The sequence below is a fragment of the Notolabrus celidotus genome, chromosome 6, assembly GCF_009762535.1.
Source record: "Notolabrus celidotus isolate fNotCel1 chromosome 6, fNotCel1.pri, whole genome shotgun sequence".
Taxonomy (NCBI): Eukaryota; Metazoa; Chordata; class Actinopteri; order Labriformes; family Labridae; genus Notolabrus; species Notolabrus celidotus.
In genome coordinates, this window is record NC_048277.1 from 37,637,914 (window position 1) to 37,657,184 (window position 19,271).

The 19,271-nt window shown below is 42.5% G+C and overlaps 1 protein-coding gene and 1 long non-coding RNA gene across 2 annotated transcripts in view; one reads left to right on the forward strand and one right to left on the reverse strand.

The window, feature by feature from the left end:
• The window catches only part of LOC117814239 (NACHT, LRR and PYD domains-containing protein 3-like), a 39,411-nt gene extending 30,791 nt beyond the window's left edge, over positions 1-8,620 (reverse strand). The window contains exons 1-8 of the mRNA XM_034685460.1: positions 8,535-8,620; positions 6,666-6,734; positions 5,569-5,791; positions 5,320-5,439; positions 4,949-5,021; positions 3,914-4,121; positions 1,825-3,637; positions 1,565-1,738 (exon numbers count right to left, since the gene is read on the reverse strand). Coding sequence (XP_034541351.1) covers positions 1,565-1,738; positions 1,825-3,637; positions 3,914-4,121; positions 4,949-5,021; positions 5,320-5,439; positions 5,569-5,791; positions 6,666-6,720 — 2,666 coding nt within the window. The 5' untranslated portion in view covers positions 6,721-6,734; positions 8,535-8,620. The remainder of the gene's footprint in view (positions 1-1,564; positions 1,739-1,824; positions 3,638-3,913; positions 4,122-4,948; positions 5,022-5,319; positions 5,440-5,568; positions 5,792-6,665; positions 6,735-8,534) is intronic.
• A 6,992-nt stretch (positions 8,621-15,612) lies between these two features.
• LOC117814245 lies at positions 15,613-16,725 on the forward strand. Its single transcript, XR_004631538.1, has 3 exons — positions 15,613-15,909; positions 16,275-16,311; positions 16,516-16,725. It is a non-coding gene; the product is annotated as an uncharacterized LOC117814245 (long non-coding RNA).
• Positions 16,726-19,271: the final 2,546 nt, after the last annotated feature.

Sequence of the window (19,271 nt, forward strand, 5' to 3'; positions counted from 1 at the left end):
GGAACAGATACACTTAAAATACATTAAAGTGAATAAGACTTAATATTTTGTTGCAAATCCTTTGCTTGCAATAACTGCATCAAGCCTGTGATCCATTGACATCACCAACCTTTTGCATTCTTCTTTTGTGATGCTTTTCCAGGCTTTCACTGCAGCCTCTTTCAGTTGTTTGTTTTGAGGGGTTACTCCCTTCAGTCTCCTCTTTAGCAGGTCAAATGCATGCTCTATAGGGTTTAAGTCTGGAGATTGACTTGGCCAGTCTAAAAGCTTCCACTTCTTGCCCCTGATGAACTCCTTTGTTGTTTTTGCAGTGTGTTTGGGGTCATTATCTTGCTGCATGATAAAGGATCTCCCTATCAGTTTGGTTGCATATTTCTTTAAATTGGCAGACAAAATGTTTCTGTAGACTGCCGAGTTCATTTTGCTGCTGCCATCATGTGTTACATCATCAATGAAGGTTAATGATCCCGTCCCAGAAGAAGCCATGCAAGCCCAAGCCATGACATTTCACAGATGAGCTTGTATGTTTGGGATCATGAGCAGATCCTTCCTTTCTCCAAACTTTAGCCTTTCCATCACTTTGGTAAAGGTTCATCTTTGTCTCATCAGTCCATAAAACTTTGTCCCAGAATTGTTGAGGCTCATCTCTGTACTTTTTTGGCAAAATCCAGTCTGGCCTTCCTATTCTTTTTGCTAATGAGTGGTTTGCATCTTCTAGAGTAGCCTCTATATTTAAGTTTGTGAATGATTAACCTTCATTGATGATGTAACACATGATGGCAGCAGCAAAATGAACTCGTCAGTCTACAGAAACATTTTGTCTGCCAATTTTAAAGAAATATGCAACCAAACTGATTGGGAGATCCTTCTTCATGCAGCAAGATAATGACCTCAAACACACTGCAAATACAACAAAGGAGTTCATCAGGGGCAATAAGTGGAAGCTTTTAGACTGGCCAAGTCAATCTCCAGACTTAAACCCTATAGAGCATGCATTTTACCTGCTAAAGAGGAGACTGAAGGGAGTAACCCCCCAAAACAAACAACAACTGAAAGAGGCTGCAGTGAAAGCCTGGAAAAGCATCACAAAAGAAGAATGCAAAAGTTTGGTGATGTCAATGGATCACAGGCTTGATGCAGTTATTGCAAGCAAAGGATTTGCAACAAAATATTAAGTCTTATTCACTTTAATGTATTTTAAGTGTATCTGTTCCAATAGTTTTGCTCACCTAAAAATGTGGTGATCCTTTACAAATAATGCTATCTTCTAAGTTGTGTATCAGATCCAGATGTAAATACCTGGAAATAAAAGATGAAATGTTGATCTCTTGTCTCATGTTCATCTTTTGGTGTCAAACCCAAATGTTTCCAGTCTACAGCAAAAATAAGGGAATTGACCTCACTGTTCCAATACTTTTGGAGGGGACTGTATATTGTTCCCTCTGACTTGTTTTCATTGAAGCCCTGAAAAACCTCAGAATCATGAGAATTTCATCTTGATGCCATTTTCAAATTGTTCAAATCCTGTAAGAGAGTGGAACTTTACAATCAGTCTCAAACTGACCTGAGAGTTTCCAGGTTACAGTTTGGATCCTTTAGTCCAGCAGAGAGCAGGTCCACTCCTGAATCCTTCAGGTCGTTGTTACTCAGGTCCAGCTCTCTCAGACTGGAGGACTGTGAGCTGAGGACTGAGGACAGAGCTTCACAGCTTCTCTCTGAGAGGTTACATCCACTCAGCCTGAAGAAGATGATGAGAACAAACAAAGGTTTCAGTTGTCATGAACAGAATGAATTCTATTTCAAATGTCTCACTCATGAACTCACACAGCTTTGTTGGAGGCTTTGATCACTGGCAGCAGCCTCAGAAGAGCCTCCTCTGAAGCAGAGAACTTCTTCAGGTCAAACACGTCCAGATCTTCCTCTGAGGACAGTAAGATGAAGACCAGAGCTGACCACTGAGCAGGAGACAGTTTCTCTGTGGAGAGACGTCCTGATCTCAGGGACTCTTGGATCTCCTCCACTAGAGAACGATCATTCAGTTCATTCAGACAGTGGAACAGGTTGATGCTTCTCTCTGCAGACAGATCCTCACTGATCTTCTTCTTGATGTACTCGACTGTTTCCTGATTGGTCTGTGAGCTACTTCCTGTCTGTGTCAGCAGACCTCTCAGGAGAGTCTGATTGGTCTGCAGTGAGAGACCCAGGAGGAAGCGCAGGAACAAGTCCAGGTGTCCGTTTGGACTCTGTAAGGCCTGGTCCACAGCACTCTGATGGAGACGGTTCAGTTCAGGTTTGTCTCCAAAGATTCTAAAGATTCTAGAGATCAGAGACGTTGGTTGTTCTTCTGGTTGTTCTTGTTCCATCAGGTTGAGTCCAGACTTGGTGAAGGTCAGATGGACATGAAGAGCAGCCAGAAACTCCTGAATGCTCAGGTGGATGAAGCAGAACACCTGGTCCTGGTACAGTCCTCTCTCCTCTCTGAAGATCTGTGTGAACACTCCTGAGTACACTGAGGCTTCCTTGATCTTGATGCCACACTCTGTCAGGTCAGACTCATAGAAGATCAGGTTCCCTTTCTGCAGCTGATCAAAAGCCAGTTTTCCCAGAGACTGGATCATCTCCCTGCTCTCTGGACTCCAGAGTGTATCAGTCCCAGATCCTCCATCGTACTTGATGATCTTCAGTTTGGACTGGACCACCAGGAAGTGGATGTACATCTCAGTCAGGGTCCTGGGCAGCTCTCCTCCTCTCTTTCTGGTCTTCAGCACATCCTCCAGAACTGTAGCAGTGATCCAGCAGAAGACCGGGATGTGGCACATGATGTGGAGGCTTCGGGATTTCTTAATGTGGGAGATGACTCTGCTGGCCTGCTCCTGGTCTCTGAACCTCTTCCTGAAGTAGTCCTCCTTCTGAGGGTCAGTGAACCCTCTGACCTCTGTCACCATGTCAACACACCATGGAGGGATCTGATTGGCTGCTGCAGGTCTTGTGGTGATCCAGAGGCGAGCAGAGGGGAGCAGGTTCCCCCTGATGAGGTTTGTCAGCAGCACATCCACTGAGGTGGACTTTCTAACATCAGTCAGGATCTGATTGTTGTGGAAGTCCAGAGGAAGCCGACACTCATCCAGACCGTCAAAGATGAACAGAACCTGGAACTCTTCAAACCTGCAGAGTCCTGCTTCTCTGGTCTGAGTAAAGAAGTGATGAACAAGTTCCACCAAGCTGAACTTTCTCTCTCTCAGCACATTCAGCTCTCTGAAAGTGAAGGGGAATGTGAACTGGATGTCCTGGTGGTCTTTGTCTTCAGCCCAGTCCAGAGTGAACTTCTGTGTTAAGACTGTTTTCCCGATGCCAGCCACTCCCTTTGTCAGCACTGCTCTGATTGGTTGATCTCTTCCAGGTGAGCCTTTAAAGATGTCTTCTTGTCTGATGGTGGTCTCTGGTCTGTGTGGGGTCCTGGATGCTGCTTCAATCTGTCTGACCTCATGTTCATCATTGACCCCTCCAGTCCCTCCCTCTGTGATGTAGAGCTCTGTGTAGATCTGGTTCAGGAGGGTTGGGTTTCCTGCTTTAGCGATCCCCTCAAACACACACTGGAACTTCTCCTTCAGGTCAGACTTCAGTTTACGTCTGCACTCTGCAGCAGGAACAGTTCCTGAAAGAACCAAAGAGAAATGTGATGAATGATCTGAAGCTACAATCAGTCTGATGAATTTACACTTTCAGACATCAGGATGGATTTGATTTTCCTCCTCTCTGAAATCTCTTCATCAGCTGTGAACAGTTTCTCACAGCTCATAGATGTGATCCAAATGTGTGCATCATATTAACAGCAGAGTTTGAAATGTAAACCTCTCCCATGTTGTCTCCATTTCCTCTCTCCATCATGTTCAATGTGTTCAAATCCTCTTACTGCTCTGCAGACAGTCAGCCAGCTCCTCCTGCTTCATTCTCCTCAGGAAGTGCAGAGTGATCTCCAGAAAGGCCTCTCTGCTCCTCCTCTGCTCTTCATCCTCATCCTCCCTCTGACTCTCTAAGCATTCTGGGTAATCTGGACTCAGAACTCTCTGGATCTTCTTCAGCTCGGTCTTTACAAAACTGATGATGTTCTCCTGGAGCAGCTGGAACAAAATAGAACATCAGATCATCTGTGACAGACAGAGAGCCTGCTGGTCTGCAGAGTCCAGCATGGAGACTGGATCACAATGCTGCTTCAGGATTTAGTCTGTGGATCCTGCCCTATTACCCCTCTAGAACACTACGCTCCCAACATGCAGGCCTGCTCATCGTACCTAAAGTCTCTAAAAGTAGTATGGGAGGTAGAGCCTTCAGTTATCAGGCCCCTCTCCTTTGGAATCATCTACCAGTCAGGGTCCGGGAGGCAGACACCCTCTCTACTTTTAAGAGTAGGCTTCAAACTTTCCTTTTTGATAAAGCTTATAGTTAGAGCTGGATCAGGCTTGGACCAGGTCTTAGTTATGCTGCTATAGGCTTAGACTGACACACTGGGATCCTGTCTTTCCCTCTCTCTCCTCTCTCTGCCTGTCTCTTACTTTAACTCTTCCTGTCCCATTAAAGTTACTAACCATAGACCTTTCTGGAGTCCCTGAGCTCCCTTGTCTCGTAGGTTCCTCTGGATCTCTGCTGCTGTGGACGTGTCCAGACTCCTGCTGCTACAACTACTACTATCCGTCTCCCCACTATCATCTCTCTCTCTCTCTTCATCTCCCTCTATCCCTCTCTCCAACACGGTCTCAGCAGATGTGTGTCTAACATGAGTCTGGTCCTGCTGGAGGTTTCTGCCTGTTAAAGGAACTTTGTCCTTGCCACTGTAACTTGCTAAATGCTGCAAAGTGCTAAATTCCTGCGATCAGGAAACAGAAACATCCAAACAGAATGAGTGTGTGCTCTGATTCTCAGGAGGAGCTGTGTTTGTACATTTACTCACCATCAATATGGAGTCCAGCTGTGTTTGATGCTGCTGGGCAGACTGACCAATGGGAGCCTCTGATCTCTGAACTCTGTGGAACAAATAGAACATCATGTAGTGTATATAATATAATGACACACAGTGTTGGTGTGATAGATTCTATGTAGTGGATCCTGGTAGAAACACTGCTGGATCCTCCTACAAACACAGGACACACATGAAGATACTACATGCTGAGTACAGTTATCTCTGCCTCCAATCCTGTTTACTGCTGTTGATCCTGATAGAAACACAACGAGGGACAAATGTTCACCTTCACAGAGAAAACACCGACCACAGTTACAAATGTTTCACACACAACAACAGGAAGTTCACTTTGAGAGGCTTACCGCTCATCAGCACTCATCTCTCCAGACTTGAAACAAATAGGTCTGCCCATAGATCGGTCACTCTTTAAGGACACACAGCTGGGTCCAGGTCCAGGAGAGTCTGGTCTCTGAAGTTGGTCTCTGACAGAATCACAAACACTGATGAACAAACATGAACTCTGAAAATCTTCCAGGTTTGAGTGCTGCTGAAATTTACTACAAACTTTTCTAATGTTTGATTCTGATAAAAACTCTGTGATCGATTATTACCTTAGACCATCAGACTGACGTCCATCTTTGAAGTTAATGAGTATGTCCATAGAGTCGTCACTCTTGAAGGATACACAGCTGGGTCCAGGTCCAGGTCCAGGTCCACATTCAGGTCCAGGTCCAGGTCCAGGTCTCTGAGCTTCATGTTCCTCACACAGAGTACTTTTAGAGGGAGGGGCTCCCTCCTCTCTGTCCTCACACTGATCCATAGCAGAGCCTCCACCTTCACACAAACACAACAACATGTTCATCATTACAACCACAGACTGTAGAATAAATGGACGTAGTCTCCGTGACGTCCCCCATCTGTTCCTGAAGCGCTGTTCTGAAGATCGTTGGCGGGTGCCATATTGGAAATGCTGAACTCAACCCAACTTCATCCAAGTTAGTCTGAGGTAAAGAGGCGGACCTTTAGCCTTTACACTAACAGCTACAGGGTGACCGTCTGTCAATCAAGTTAGGCATGCCCTTATTTGGGCAAAGCTCGTTAGTGTAATATCTTTATAAATATTCAGTTATAGAATACTTCACCCCGTACAGTGTGTGCTGAGAGAGAAATGAGATATTCAGACCTAAACTGTTTTTTGAACCAGGCTGTAAACATATTTATTTCTGCTGTAAAGATCGTCTTCTTTGAATGGGTGTGTATGTGGTTTCCTGTGTTTCTGCAGCCAGCCTCTAGTGGACGCTCGAGGAACTGCAGTTTTTACCACCTCCACATGGTCTTCATATTTTAAGACCTGAGGTTTCCGCTTGATTACAACAAGCTTTACACCACAGCAGGGGCGCCGCCAGGGATTTTGGGCCCCATGACAAAATATCACATTGGACCCCATCACCAAAGACCACAAGAACCCTGTGCAACTGCTGTAACCACATCTCCAGGATCCAATCGACCCAGACGTGACATTAAAACAGACTAAATCCCTCAATGCTTCAACCTGCCCAGCATCCAAAACAGACTATAGGCTGTAGCTTATGTAGCTTAGCTATAGCTTTGTTTTTAGAGGCTTTAGTAATAGTACAGATAGAGAGAGAAAGAAGAGATTCACACAGACCCCCTTCAATAATGCTAATTGACATGCTCCGTTGCTCACCTTCTTGTTCATGGGGTTGGGGGGAGTTGTGGGGAGACAGGTCACCTGCTGACATATCAGCTGCTGAGTCTGGTAGGGAGGGCGGGGAAACCCATTTAGTATAATTAGCTACAACGTAGTTCATCTCATTGTGGACATCAAACTAGCAAACAGGTTGATTTGAACCACTCAAAGACTACACCAACCTTTCCTGGAGAAGAACTGGGTGACATACTGTCGCCCTTTCTTCTCTCTCTCCTTTCTTTCCCTCCTTTTCTGGGACCCAGACTTTGTCTTTCCAGACCTTTTAGCTGCCTTTCTGTGCACTGTGCAACTTCTGTCTGACTGCAGCACAGCTGATTAGAGCGAGTCAGGCTGGGCTGGACCATTTCATGCTGATACAGGGGGAGGGGGGGGATTAATATGAATTTGCCCAAATAAAGTAGAGATCTCTGATATACATTTTATGAAGACAACGGGACCGTTTTTTAAATTGCCTTATTTTGAATAATGTTTTTATTTATTTATTTTTATTTCTTATTATTTTCGGGCCCCCTGTCAGTCATGGGCCCTTAGAATCTTTCTAACGTTTCCCCCCTATACGGCGCCACTGCACCACAGAGACAAACACTGCTCTCTGACACAGTGTCATTCCTGCTTCTACCACCAGATGGAGCCACACTCATTATAGTCTCTGTGAGGGGCGCTCACTCTGACTACTTGTGTGTGTTTGTGTGTGTGTGTGTGTGTGTGTGTGTGTGTGTGTGTGTGTGTGTGTGCTCAGTATTCTTGTCTTTTTTCCCTCTCCCTTTTCATGGCTTATGATATTAGTGGTTACTCCTTTGGGGTCACTTTAAGACCCCCCCCCCCAGTTAACACTCTGTTTCCACAGCTCTACCTGCTTCAAAGTGTGTTAACACTCTGTTTCCACAGCTCTACCTGCTTCAAAGTGTGTTAACACTCTGTTTCCACAGCTCTACCTGCTTCAAAGTGTGTTAACACTCTGTTTCCACAGCTCTACCTGCTTCAAAGTGTGTTAACACTCTGTTTTCTAAAGTCCTAAACCTGTAGGATCGATGGCTGTAGCTGTGACTTGAGGCAAGATGAAGAAATGTAAATAATAGAACTCCTGCAGGCCACCGCCAGTCGAAGTTAAGCTACTTCAATGATTAACATTTCATTTCCGGTTTCACAATAAAAGTCCCATCATGTACGTAGTCCCAAAAACTTTACTTTGAAAGGGCTATAACAGGAAGCAGCCTGTTGTCAGGTGTAGTAACTTCACACTTTGAATAAAGTACCTGTAGATGCCTCTAAATATTTAGCCTCTAAATGAATGAGCACACTTTCTTCCAAATGTCCATTCTATTCAAAATGAAAAGTCTCTCCCAAATATAACATTTCTTATTGATAGAAATAACAGGAGTTGGTTGTGTTAATAAAGACATAGAAACACAAACATATGTGCTGGTGTCCCAGTTTCAAAATAGAAGTAGACAGTCATGAAATTTGGATTTCCCTTCTACAATACAACATCTTCAGATCAAACATATCTCGACGAGGAAACAGAGCTCGATACAACACCGGATGCTCCCTTGGGCGGTGCCGAAGTGGGACAGGATGTAACCCTTTATGTGTCGCATGAAGCTCATGTTTCCCCCTTCAACCTTAATATTGGGGGGGACATTTCAGCCATCGCTTGAGGTCGGTAGGGACCCGTCCCTCCGGTCCATACACAATCCTCCAAGGCTGCTATGTTAGCCTGTGGCCCCGTTAGCCTCTGCTACATCTGCTAAGTGCGTCTCCCCTCTGTAGAACTGGCATAAAAGGACTTCAACACATTCAGACCCCCCTGGCTCTAGAAGGCACAGACCGGGAACACAGTCCTACCTTGTATTGATCCACGCGCAGCTTCACAGGTGGGGATAAACAGGGGAAAGGGCGAGGAACGGGAGAGACCTGAACCAGACTTCTCCCTCTTCAGCAGAAACGAAAGTGAAACTTAACTCTGTGCTCCCTATGAGGGGCACGCAGTGGCGATTCTAGGACTTCTTTTCAGGGGGGACCAATAGGGGGCCAATGCTATATTTTAGGGGGCACCCAATTGCCTTGTGTTTGAATTGTGCTCTACAAATAAACTTCCTTGTATTTATATCATATGTTTACATTATAAGGCCAAACACATGACAAACATGAACACATGTTAAATTAACTATAGGAGTAGAACAACAAGGAATCCACTGCTTCAATAATAGAAAAGTATGCATCACCAAATGTGTAAAAGTAAGATAGAAAGCCTTTATATTTTCTTGTCTGTCCAAAAGATCTGGAGAGGTGTTGGGCCTCAAATATGAAGTGCAGCCCCTGATGTTACCAAAGGCAGGGATTTATGTACAGAAATAGAATAAAGGTCACTTAAAGTCATGGTATCGTTGCTATAAGAAAGGGAACAAGGCTGTCTAAAAGTGACACACAGTGTTTACCTTTGTTAATATTAAATACATCATTTATTACTATTAAATAATATTCTCTGCACTGCAGGACTGAGAGATACAGAAAATCATTCATCCTGCAGACATTAGGTTTCATAACTCTCTAGCCAATGAGAGATGAGCTGACAGACACCTGAATGACTTGTTTTATGTTTGATGTGATTTTTATAATTTTATCTGACAGACACTTGAATTTCCCCCTTCAGGGATGAATTAAGTACATTCTATTATATTCTATTTACAGATCTTTACAACTTGCATTATCTACAGTAGCATGAGTCTCCTGTTTCCATGCTGAGTGGCAAATTGTGTGACTAATGCAACCTTAAAGGGGCAGTGCAATATATGAAATATAAGTCTTTTGAACTTCATTAAAGAACTCAATGATACAAATAAAATTAGAATGAAATAAGGATTAGCCTATTTGGTGACACTTAAAATAAAATAGACTAAAATAAATCTCATCTTACACTGGCATGGCACTGGTTAGAATAGTTTAGGGTTGGATGTTATAAAGTTGTTAATTTATTCTAAATGTTATAATTAATGTTAGATACTTTAAGTTCATTATTTTAAGATTTAAAAAAAATGAATAATATCATATGAATATAATTCATGTTCTGACATCTATTGTAATTTTGTGATAACTGATTACTTATGTGAATACATTAACTAATCAAAATACATAATGGCTAAATATTAATGTGTTGGAGAGATGTGTGGGTTGTTTCAGAAAAAGGAATATTTGTTATCATTATTGTTTGCTTACCAAAGTCATGAACATTTTTTGGAGATATCCCCCCCTCTGTTTTTTTCACAAATCGCACCCTGGTTATTTCCCCTCTAGTTGGCACATTTCTTTACCTTCACTACCTAACATTTGTTATAACATCAACATGAAGGAAAAAGGGGGCTACTTTACAGAATCTAAAATATTAAACATATTCTACTTTGTTTAAAGGTGACATATCATGCCAAATGGACTTTTTAATGGTTCTCTACCTGAAATATGTGTCCCTGTCTACAAACCCCCTGAGAATGAAAAGAATCCATTCTGCCCCTGTTCTGATTTCTCCACCTTTCTGTAAATGTGTGCTGAAACCAGCCGTTTCAGTTTTCAGTGTTTTTCATACGTCACAACGCCATCCGGTCTGTAACAGGAAGTCAGAGCTCGGAGCTTGTTCAGCCCATAGACTGTATAAAATACAACTCAACCCCTCCTCCGTTTTTCATTCCCTGCACACATGTGTGCTAACAAGGAGCTTAGGAGGGAGGCATGCTAGTTGTAGGCTGTCTTAATAAACACAAAGGTCGCTTTGACTCCCCACGTCTGCAGATTTGAAGATCTAGTGGATGATTTTTAGTTTTCATGGAAAAGTGCTAGCGCTAGTTAGCATAGCCACATAGCTACATGTTCGTAGCTGTGCACCAAGACACACGTCTACATGCTGACAAATAAAACAACAAGAAACACTAAATCTGTGACCAATGGTTCAGAAAGGTCCTGCTGCAGGCGCCTCTCCGTCAGGATCAGATTCTGGATCAGATTCAGAGGGTTGAAGTAACGCGGGTCTGTGAGCAGCCGTGTATATTCAGCCAACATGTAAACATTAGATCAACGTGCTGGACAGCCGAGGCCACACCCACTTCCTGAGGGGGCGTGGTCAGAGAGAAAACAGACTGTTCTGAGCAGGGCTGAAGAAGAGGGCTTTACAGGCAGACCAGAATCTGATTTCAAAGTGTTTTTATGAGCAATAAACTTTAAAGACATGTTTTGGGGACCTCTTAGACCAATATATGTTGATGAAAAAAGCGTGATATGTCACCTTTAAGCGTATGTGGTTGTGACAAAGGTGTTGTCACTTGTGGACAGCACATGGTGAGGCACGCACACACCTGGACACACACACACACACACACACACACACACACACACACACTCCCTGTGATTGTTGTAGTGAGTGCACACACTATGATGATCAAGTGTTCCTTAATAAGAGACCCACTGCTAGATTATTAAGGTTAGCCGTTTATTCATGTTCTGGTCACTAACCATGTTGATCTGCTCCTCCACAGTTGCAGTGTTGGAATAGGAGCTGAGGGTGCAGCCTCCTTTTATGGGTGGAGGGGAGAGTGAGCCCAGGTGTAGTAATGATTGAAGGAACCATGTGGAGTGTAGTGAGGGGTTAATCCTCTTTTATTCATGAACAGAGAGGGTTTATGATGGGTACTTTGGGGAGAATTGATTAGTGCTGTATAGTGTAACACAAGTGTGTAAGGTAAGAGGAGTCGGTGAATGGGTATAGTGGGTATAGAACAGTTCATTGTTTCTAAGAGTTGGTTGGTCCAGAGGGAGGGGCTAAGCCCTTCAAAGCCTCTGTCCACCTTGTTTTTCGAGGAGTCTGAGAGTAGCTCTCAATGAGTGAGGTTGGTTTTCATGCTGGAATTTTGTGTTAATTCATTTTTTCTTTTGTTTGTTCCTGAAATTTTGCTTTTCACTTGTTTTTGCAAATAAAAACACGTTTGGTGATTTTGTGACTGAAGCCATCATGTTTTTGCCTGTTTATGGACCCTTTTTATAACAGTGGTTAAGCATCAAACTAGTGTTTCTATGGTCTGTAAGTTTAACGCCACGTATCTTGCTCTGCTCATTAACTCCATCGTTTTTTCAAAGTACTTCCAGACATCACTTTTTTTAACTGACATGTCTCAGACGGTTCTGTGTTTGTTGTGCTTTCTCTTTGGGTTGAATAACGTGTCCCTAAAGAGTTGCCGTAGCTGCCGTAAAACAGTTGTTTTTGCTGAAATCTGGCTCGGTGTGTTCTAAAGCTGAAGCCGTGGCGGGAGAAGTCAAACGTTTATATCCCCTTCATTATTTTCCTACCTAGTATATTCAGTTAGGTGAAAACAAAAAGCACATGGTCACACATGTAACGCTGTATGATTATCTTGCCAGGTGCGCGAGTAACAAAATGCTATTCGAATAATGGGGTCAACGGCGAGTACTGGAGTACTGGAGTAATCGTACCCATCCCTAGTGTTTATATCAGGAGAGACACAGTTTGAATATTAAAGGTTCTTTATTAAAACTGAATGAATGATGGAACTTGACAGAAATCTTTGGTGTAAGGACTCTATGGGGATAATGTTGTGAGCGTAGGATGTGTGAATTTGGCAGCTGAAGAAATCCCCCTAGAGTCCAGACTCTGGTGTAGGTGGTTGATGATCCTAGGTAATGAAGACTTGCAGAGACCAGGTGGAGACGGGGAGGTGGAGGGGTGCGCACCATCAATGCAAGAAGGAACTAGCAGGAGAGAGAGACACATTTAAGAAGACAGCAGAGAGTTGATATGCTGATGATAACGGCGTGCCACTGAGCTATTGGATGACGCCACTGCTGATTAGCCAATGACAGCTCTCCGGAGCCTGCAGCTGGAAGCGGGTGAGCTGTTGAACGAGGGAGAGGAGAGTTAAACAACTGCTGTGATTGCTTTATAGTCTTCCTGTCTGAACTTTCACTAGAGCTCCATTTATATCAGCTCAGCTAAAGTTTTTTGGACTACCTAACATGAGACAGCTCACTTTCTTTCCACTCTCACATCAATAACATAACCCGGTCTGCATACTTCCATCTCCACAACATCAACCGTCTCCGCCCCTCTCTCACCCCTCACACCACTGCTATCCTGGTCCACAGTCTGGTCCCCTCCCGTATTGACTATTGTAATTCACTCCTCTTCGGTGTCCCTCACAAATCCCTCCATAAACTTCAGCTGGTCCAAAACTCTGCAGCCCGCATCATTACCAGAACCCCATCACCCTCGTCCTCCAGCAGCTTCACTGGCTCCCGGTCAAATTCAGAATCACCTTCAAAATCCTCCTGTACACATTTAAGGCCATCCACAACTTCGCCTCCTGTGTCTGTCTGATCTCCTCCACATTGCCACCCCCTCTCGCTCCCTCAGGTCTTCCTCCTCCCTCCACCTCTCTGTGCCCTCTGCCCGTCTCAGCACCATGTGGAGCAGAGCTTTCAGTCGCTCTGCTCCCCAACTCTGGAACTCACTCCCACCAGACATCCGTAACTCTGACTCACTACCCCTGTTCAAATCCAAACTTCAAACTCATCAGTTTCAAACTGCATTCCCTGTCTAACTTCACTGCCTCATTCTAACTTGGTGTAACTCTGCTTGTTTTTATTTATTTTATCAAGTTGTTTTTATTTATTATGTTTCTTTCTGTCTGTAAAGTGACCTTGAGTGTTTAGAAAGGCTCTTCTTAATAAAATGTATTATTATTATTATTATATCATATGTTTACATTATAAGGCCAAACACATGACAAACATGAACACATGTTAAATTAACTATAGGAGTAGAACAACAAGGAATCCACTGCTTCAATAATAGAAAAGTATGCATCACCAAATGTGTAAAAGTAAGATAGAAAGCCTTTATATTTTCTTGTCTGTCCAAAAGATCTGGAGAGGTGTTGGGCCTCAAATATGAAGTGCAGCCCCTGATGTTACCAAAGGCAGGGATTTATGTACAGAAATAGAATAAAGGTCACTTAAAGTCATGGTATCGTTGACACTGTTGACCACACAATTCTTTCAAAAAGTTACAAAATTAATTGTGGGGTTCCCCAGGGTTTAATTTTAGGCCCAACTCTTTTTAATTTTTATATGTTACCCCTCGGAAGTGTCATCAGGAGGCACGGCATCAACTTTCATAGCTATGCAGATGACACACAGCTCTATATCGCCGTGTCTCCTGATGACCCAGGAACAATTGACACACTTTTTAACTGTGTTTTAGATATTAAGTCATGGATGGCAGAGAACTTTTTACAGCTCAACCAGGACAAAACTCAGGTTTTAGTCATTGGTACTGGACCTCAGAGAGAGAAACTGAACACCAAACTCCAAGCACTGGATCTAAAACCATGTGAGCAGGTAAAGAACCTGGGTGTGATCTTTGACTCACACCTCAGTTTTGAGCCACACATTAGAGAAATAACAAAAAAGGCTTTTTATCACCTAAAAAAACATTTCCAAAGTGCGTCAGTTTCTCTCTCAAGCCAATGCAGAGACACTAGTTCATGCTTTTATAACCTGTAGAATTGATTATTGGAATGCTCTTCTTTCTGGTCTCCCCAAAAAGAACATTTCTCAGCTTCAGCTGCTCCAGAACTCAGCAGCTAGAATGCTGACAAAGACCAGAAAGAGGGTCCACATCACACCAATTTTAAAGTCTCTGCATTGGTTTCCAGTATCTTTTAGATTTTAAGATGATTTTACTGGTTTTTAAATCTCTTAATGGTCTTGGCCCTTCTTATTTATCAGATTTGCTTTTATCATATGAGCCAGTGAGAGCCCTCAGGTCTTCAGGTAGCGGACTTTTAATTGTACCAAACGTAAAAACTAAGACCCACGGTGAGGCAGCTTTTTATTATCACGGCCCACGCCTGTGGAACACCTTGAGGATCTGAGGGCTGCACAGAGCATGAATATTTTTAAAGGCAAACTCAAGACCGACCTTTTTAGTCTTGAGTTTTATTTTTATTCTTAATAGTTTTATTCTACTTTATTTATTTATTTATTTATTTTAAGTCTCACATCGTATTTTCTTTTAATGGTTTAATATTTGAGTCTTTTATTATCTTAGAAATGTATTTTACTTTGGTGATTTTAATTTCTTGTTTTGAGTTTTAACATCTTATTTCACCTCCAGTGTTTCCTCAGTAAGATAACATGAGAGCGTTTCCTCAGTTCGTTCAGCAACTTATTTAATTTTTGATTTATTTATTTAATTTTTATTGTTTTTATTGTTTTTATTACTATTGTTGCATATTGTGTTGTTAACCTTAGGATTGTGGGGTGGGTTTGGGGTCGGGGCTGGGGCTGGGATCTTTTTCTTAATTTATTCTATTTTAATTGTTTTTCTTGTACAGCACTTTGTGTTACAATGTCATTGTATGAAAAGCACTTTATAAATAAAGTCTGATTGATTGATTGATTGATTGATTGATTGATTGATTGATTGATTGATTGATTGATTGATTGATTGATTGATTGATTGACTGATTGATAAGAAAGGGAACAAGGCTGTCTAACAGTGACACACAGTGTTTACCTTTGTTAATATTAAATACATCATTTATTACTATTAAATAATATTCTCTGCACTGCAGGACTGAGAGATACAGAAAATCATTCATCCTGCAGACATTAGGTTTCATAACTCTCTAGCCAATGAGAGATGAGCTGACAGACACCTGAATGACTTGTTTTATGTTTGATGTGATTTTTATAAGTTTATCATTTTATTTGTATCATTTTAAAGCTCTTGTGTTCACGAATCGGCTCGTCATCATTGCAGCGCTCGGACGGACGTTACAATATTATAAATCCTTTGTATCGACCGCGATGAGCCATTTGTTGATTAATGAAAAAACAATGAAATCTCTCAGCCTTCCTCGGCCCACCCCTCCCCTCCTGCTTGACCTAGGTTATCAAATGTTGCCATTAGAGCTGACCGGAGTCGGAGAGAAGTGAGTGGAAATGGATCAACAACAAAAGAGCAAAGGGGGGTGCAGAAAAGCTGCAAGAAAAAAAGGTAAAAACAAGTGGACAGCAGAATGTGCCAAACTTACTGCCATGTTTGCCATCGCCACCTCAAGTTGGACTGCGGCAGCAGGTGCGGCCCCTGTCCCCCAGGGGTGTTCCAGGGATGTGCCTTTCATTGGTGTGGACTTCACAGGCATGCTTCACATTTGTAAGTTTACTATACTGTATACTGTTGTTATGTGTTCTTGCTGACATCCACCTGGATGGTCCTAAAGCCTACTACTTTTACAGAGTGACTGTAATGAATGCAACCATCTATTATTGCATTATTTTAAAGACACCAAGACTGTCAATGTCCATTTTTTGAAATAGTCTCATCCTCACTCTTGACCCACTTGTCCTCTCTTTCTCTCCCCTTGGAGTGAAGGTTTGCCTTTCCCTGATGTGGAGTTTACATGTGTTCTTTTTCTTTCATTGTGACTTTATTAAATAGCTCTTATTTTAATTCTAGAAGAGACAGTATCAGATGAATCTAGCATATCTGACCTCACCTCTGCTTTCTGTCTCCCTCAGAGCACCAAGGTCCATGTAACCTTTTGTCTCAGCATATGTAAGTACAAAATAAGCTATCATCTCTCTGTTCACCTAAACATTATTAAAACTATACCTTCACTGATCCCTGCTCTCTTTCTTTCCTTTGTCTGCCTGTCTCTGCATCTCTCTCTCTCTCTCTCTCTCTCTCTCTCTCTCTCTCTCTCTCTCTCTCTCTCTCTCTCTCTCTCTCTTGTTCTCTCTCTGTTTTTCATCCTTTAAGGTTCCACTTTGATGAGGAGCTCTTTATTTTACAGGGATATATGGTCTTACTGTGGTCTTAATTGTGTATTTGTGTAAACAATATATTTCATTAAACATTGAAAAGACATCTCTAGCAGTGTTTCTTTGACATCCACTTTCACTTCAAGATGGGAATTATGACACTGTGGCCATCTCTCCCAAGATGCAGTGGCGGAGCCAGGGGGTGGCCATGGACACCTCTGAAAACTGATTAGCTCCCCCAGTGGCCACCCTGAAATTCTTAAACATGATTGGCCATTTGCCATGTCAGAGGCATTACTTATATTTAAATCAGTTATTGTGTTGTTGTGTTTCAAGCTGCAGAGACAGCAGTTTCTGTGGATTTGAATATTATTTTTGCTGATGCTTTGATTTTGGACAATCATCTTCATTTTGAGTCCTTAAAGAGTTCAGCAGATTTAAATGTTGACACTCTGTCGAGTTACATTATTAATCTTAACATTAGAAATCTACAAATTTGATACATTTGTTAAATTATTCTATGAAAAGAAGTTAAAGTAGATGTGATTATTGGAGGTAACCCTACTAGGTTTGGGGTGAGCCCCTAATGTTTTCCACGCCTGGCCACCCCTTAACAGTCAGTGCCCCAGTTTGGCCACCCAGGTCAAAACTGTCTGGCTCCACCACTGCCAAGATGAAAGTCTCTGTGAGTAGTGAAAGAGCGTATCCATTTTTTAACATGGTTACTCTCTTCCATGTAGGCTGTATATGTATGTATTTTAATTTTTGAAACAACACAATGTGCACATATATCCTCTGGTATGTCGTGTGCCTTTGCATATCATATAAATAATCATGGTGGGCCGCCATGGCCAAAAATGCCAGGGCCATTTTTTGGTCCCAGTCCAGCCCTGGAGAAGAGTGTGCTTGTTTTATTTTCCAGCCGCTCCCGTCCCAAACACTAGCACAATAACCTGTTTCTCCCCTCACCCCGCCCCCATACAGCTGCGCTGTAACGACCAGCTAGCGCTCCTCTGAGGGAAAACAAATTACCCAGTGACAAGACATTATTTTCGCGGAGGGGGCCGGGAGGGGGCCAATCAGATTCCAGCAGGGGCCATGGCCCCGGTGTCCCCTCCCCTCCCTCCGCCAGTGGTGGCACGTGACAAACGTGTTACCATGGAAACACAGAAGATCAGACAGATGCATTACTATGATAGTCTGGGCTTTCTAACAACATTTAAGGTAAATCTAAATGTTAAATGTTGCTCCACGATCCTAAATATCTAGCTAATATGCAAATTTGCACTCCCGCCCAGCAGAAGTACCAAAATAAAAGCTTCATAAAGTGCTACAAAGAGCAACATGTCACATTAAGATTCAATGTTGAACATTTCCATTTATTATTTGGTTAGTAGTTATATACACTACCAGTCAAAAGTTTGGACACACCTTATCAATCAATGTTTTTTATTTATTCTAATTATTTTCAACATTGTAGATTAACACTGAAGACATCTAAACTATGAAATAATCTGGTTTCACCATAATCTGGATTACAACAGTAGTCAAATAGAGCTATCCATTGTGTACTAACCCTACCTCTGAACAACACAACTGATGGTCTCACACACATTAAGAAGGCAAGTCATTCTACTAATGAACTCTGGACAAGGCTCATGTTCATTAGAAACCATTCCAGGAGACCACTTCATGAAGCAGACTGAGAGAAACCATTCCAGGAGACCACTTCATGAAGCAGACTGAGAGAATACCATTCCAGGAGACCACTTCATGAAGCAGACTGAGAGAATACCATTCCAGGAGACCACTTCATGAAGCAGACTGAGAGAATACCATTCCAGGAGACCACTTCATGAAGCAGACTGAGAGAATACCATTCCAGGAGACCACTTCATGAAGCAGACTGAGAGAAACCATTCCAGGAGACCACTTCATGAAGCAGACTGAGAGAAACCATTCCAGGAGACCACTTCATGAAGCAGACTGAGAGAATACCATTCCAGGAGACCACTTCATGAAGCAGACTGAGAGAAACCATTCCAGGAGACCACTTCATGAAGCAGACTGAGAGAATACCATTCCAGGAGACCACTTCATGAAGCAGACTGAGAGAATACCATTCCAGGAGACCACTTCATGAAGCAGACTGAGAGAATACCATTCCAGGAGACCACTTCATGAAGCAGACTGAGAGAATACCATTCCAGGAGACCACTTCATGAAGCAGACTGAGAGAAACCATTCCAGGAGACCACTTCATGAAGCAGACTGAGAGAATACCATTCCAGGAGACCACTTCATGAAGCAGACTGAGAGAATACCAAGAGTGTGCAAAGCCGTCATGAAGGAAAAAGGGGGCTACTTTACAGAATCTAAAATATTAAACATATTCTGCTTTGTTTAACACTTTTTTTTAAAATGAAATAAATCCATAAATGTTGTTTCATAGTTTTGATGTCTTCAGTATTAATCTACAGTGTTTACAATAATTAAAATAAATGCAAACCCTTGAATGAGAAGGTGTTTCCAAACTTTTGACTGGTAGTGTATGCAGTTTGATTTAATAAAGAAGGTGAAACGAACACAACAGAAACAGGCTAAAACTCTGCAACAGAGACTCCAGTCAGACATACAGTCAGGTACAAATAGGGAAGTTAAGCAAAAGGCACACTGAAGACTGAAGATGACTGCATGCAAAATAAAGAAGGCCGTCGCTTTGAAACACTCTAGGTGGAGCAAAGCAATTTTAAA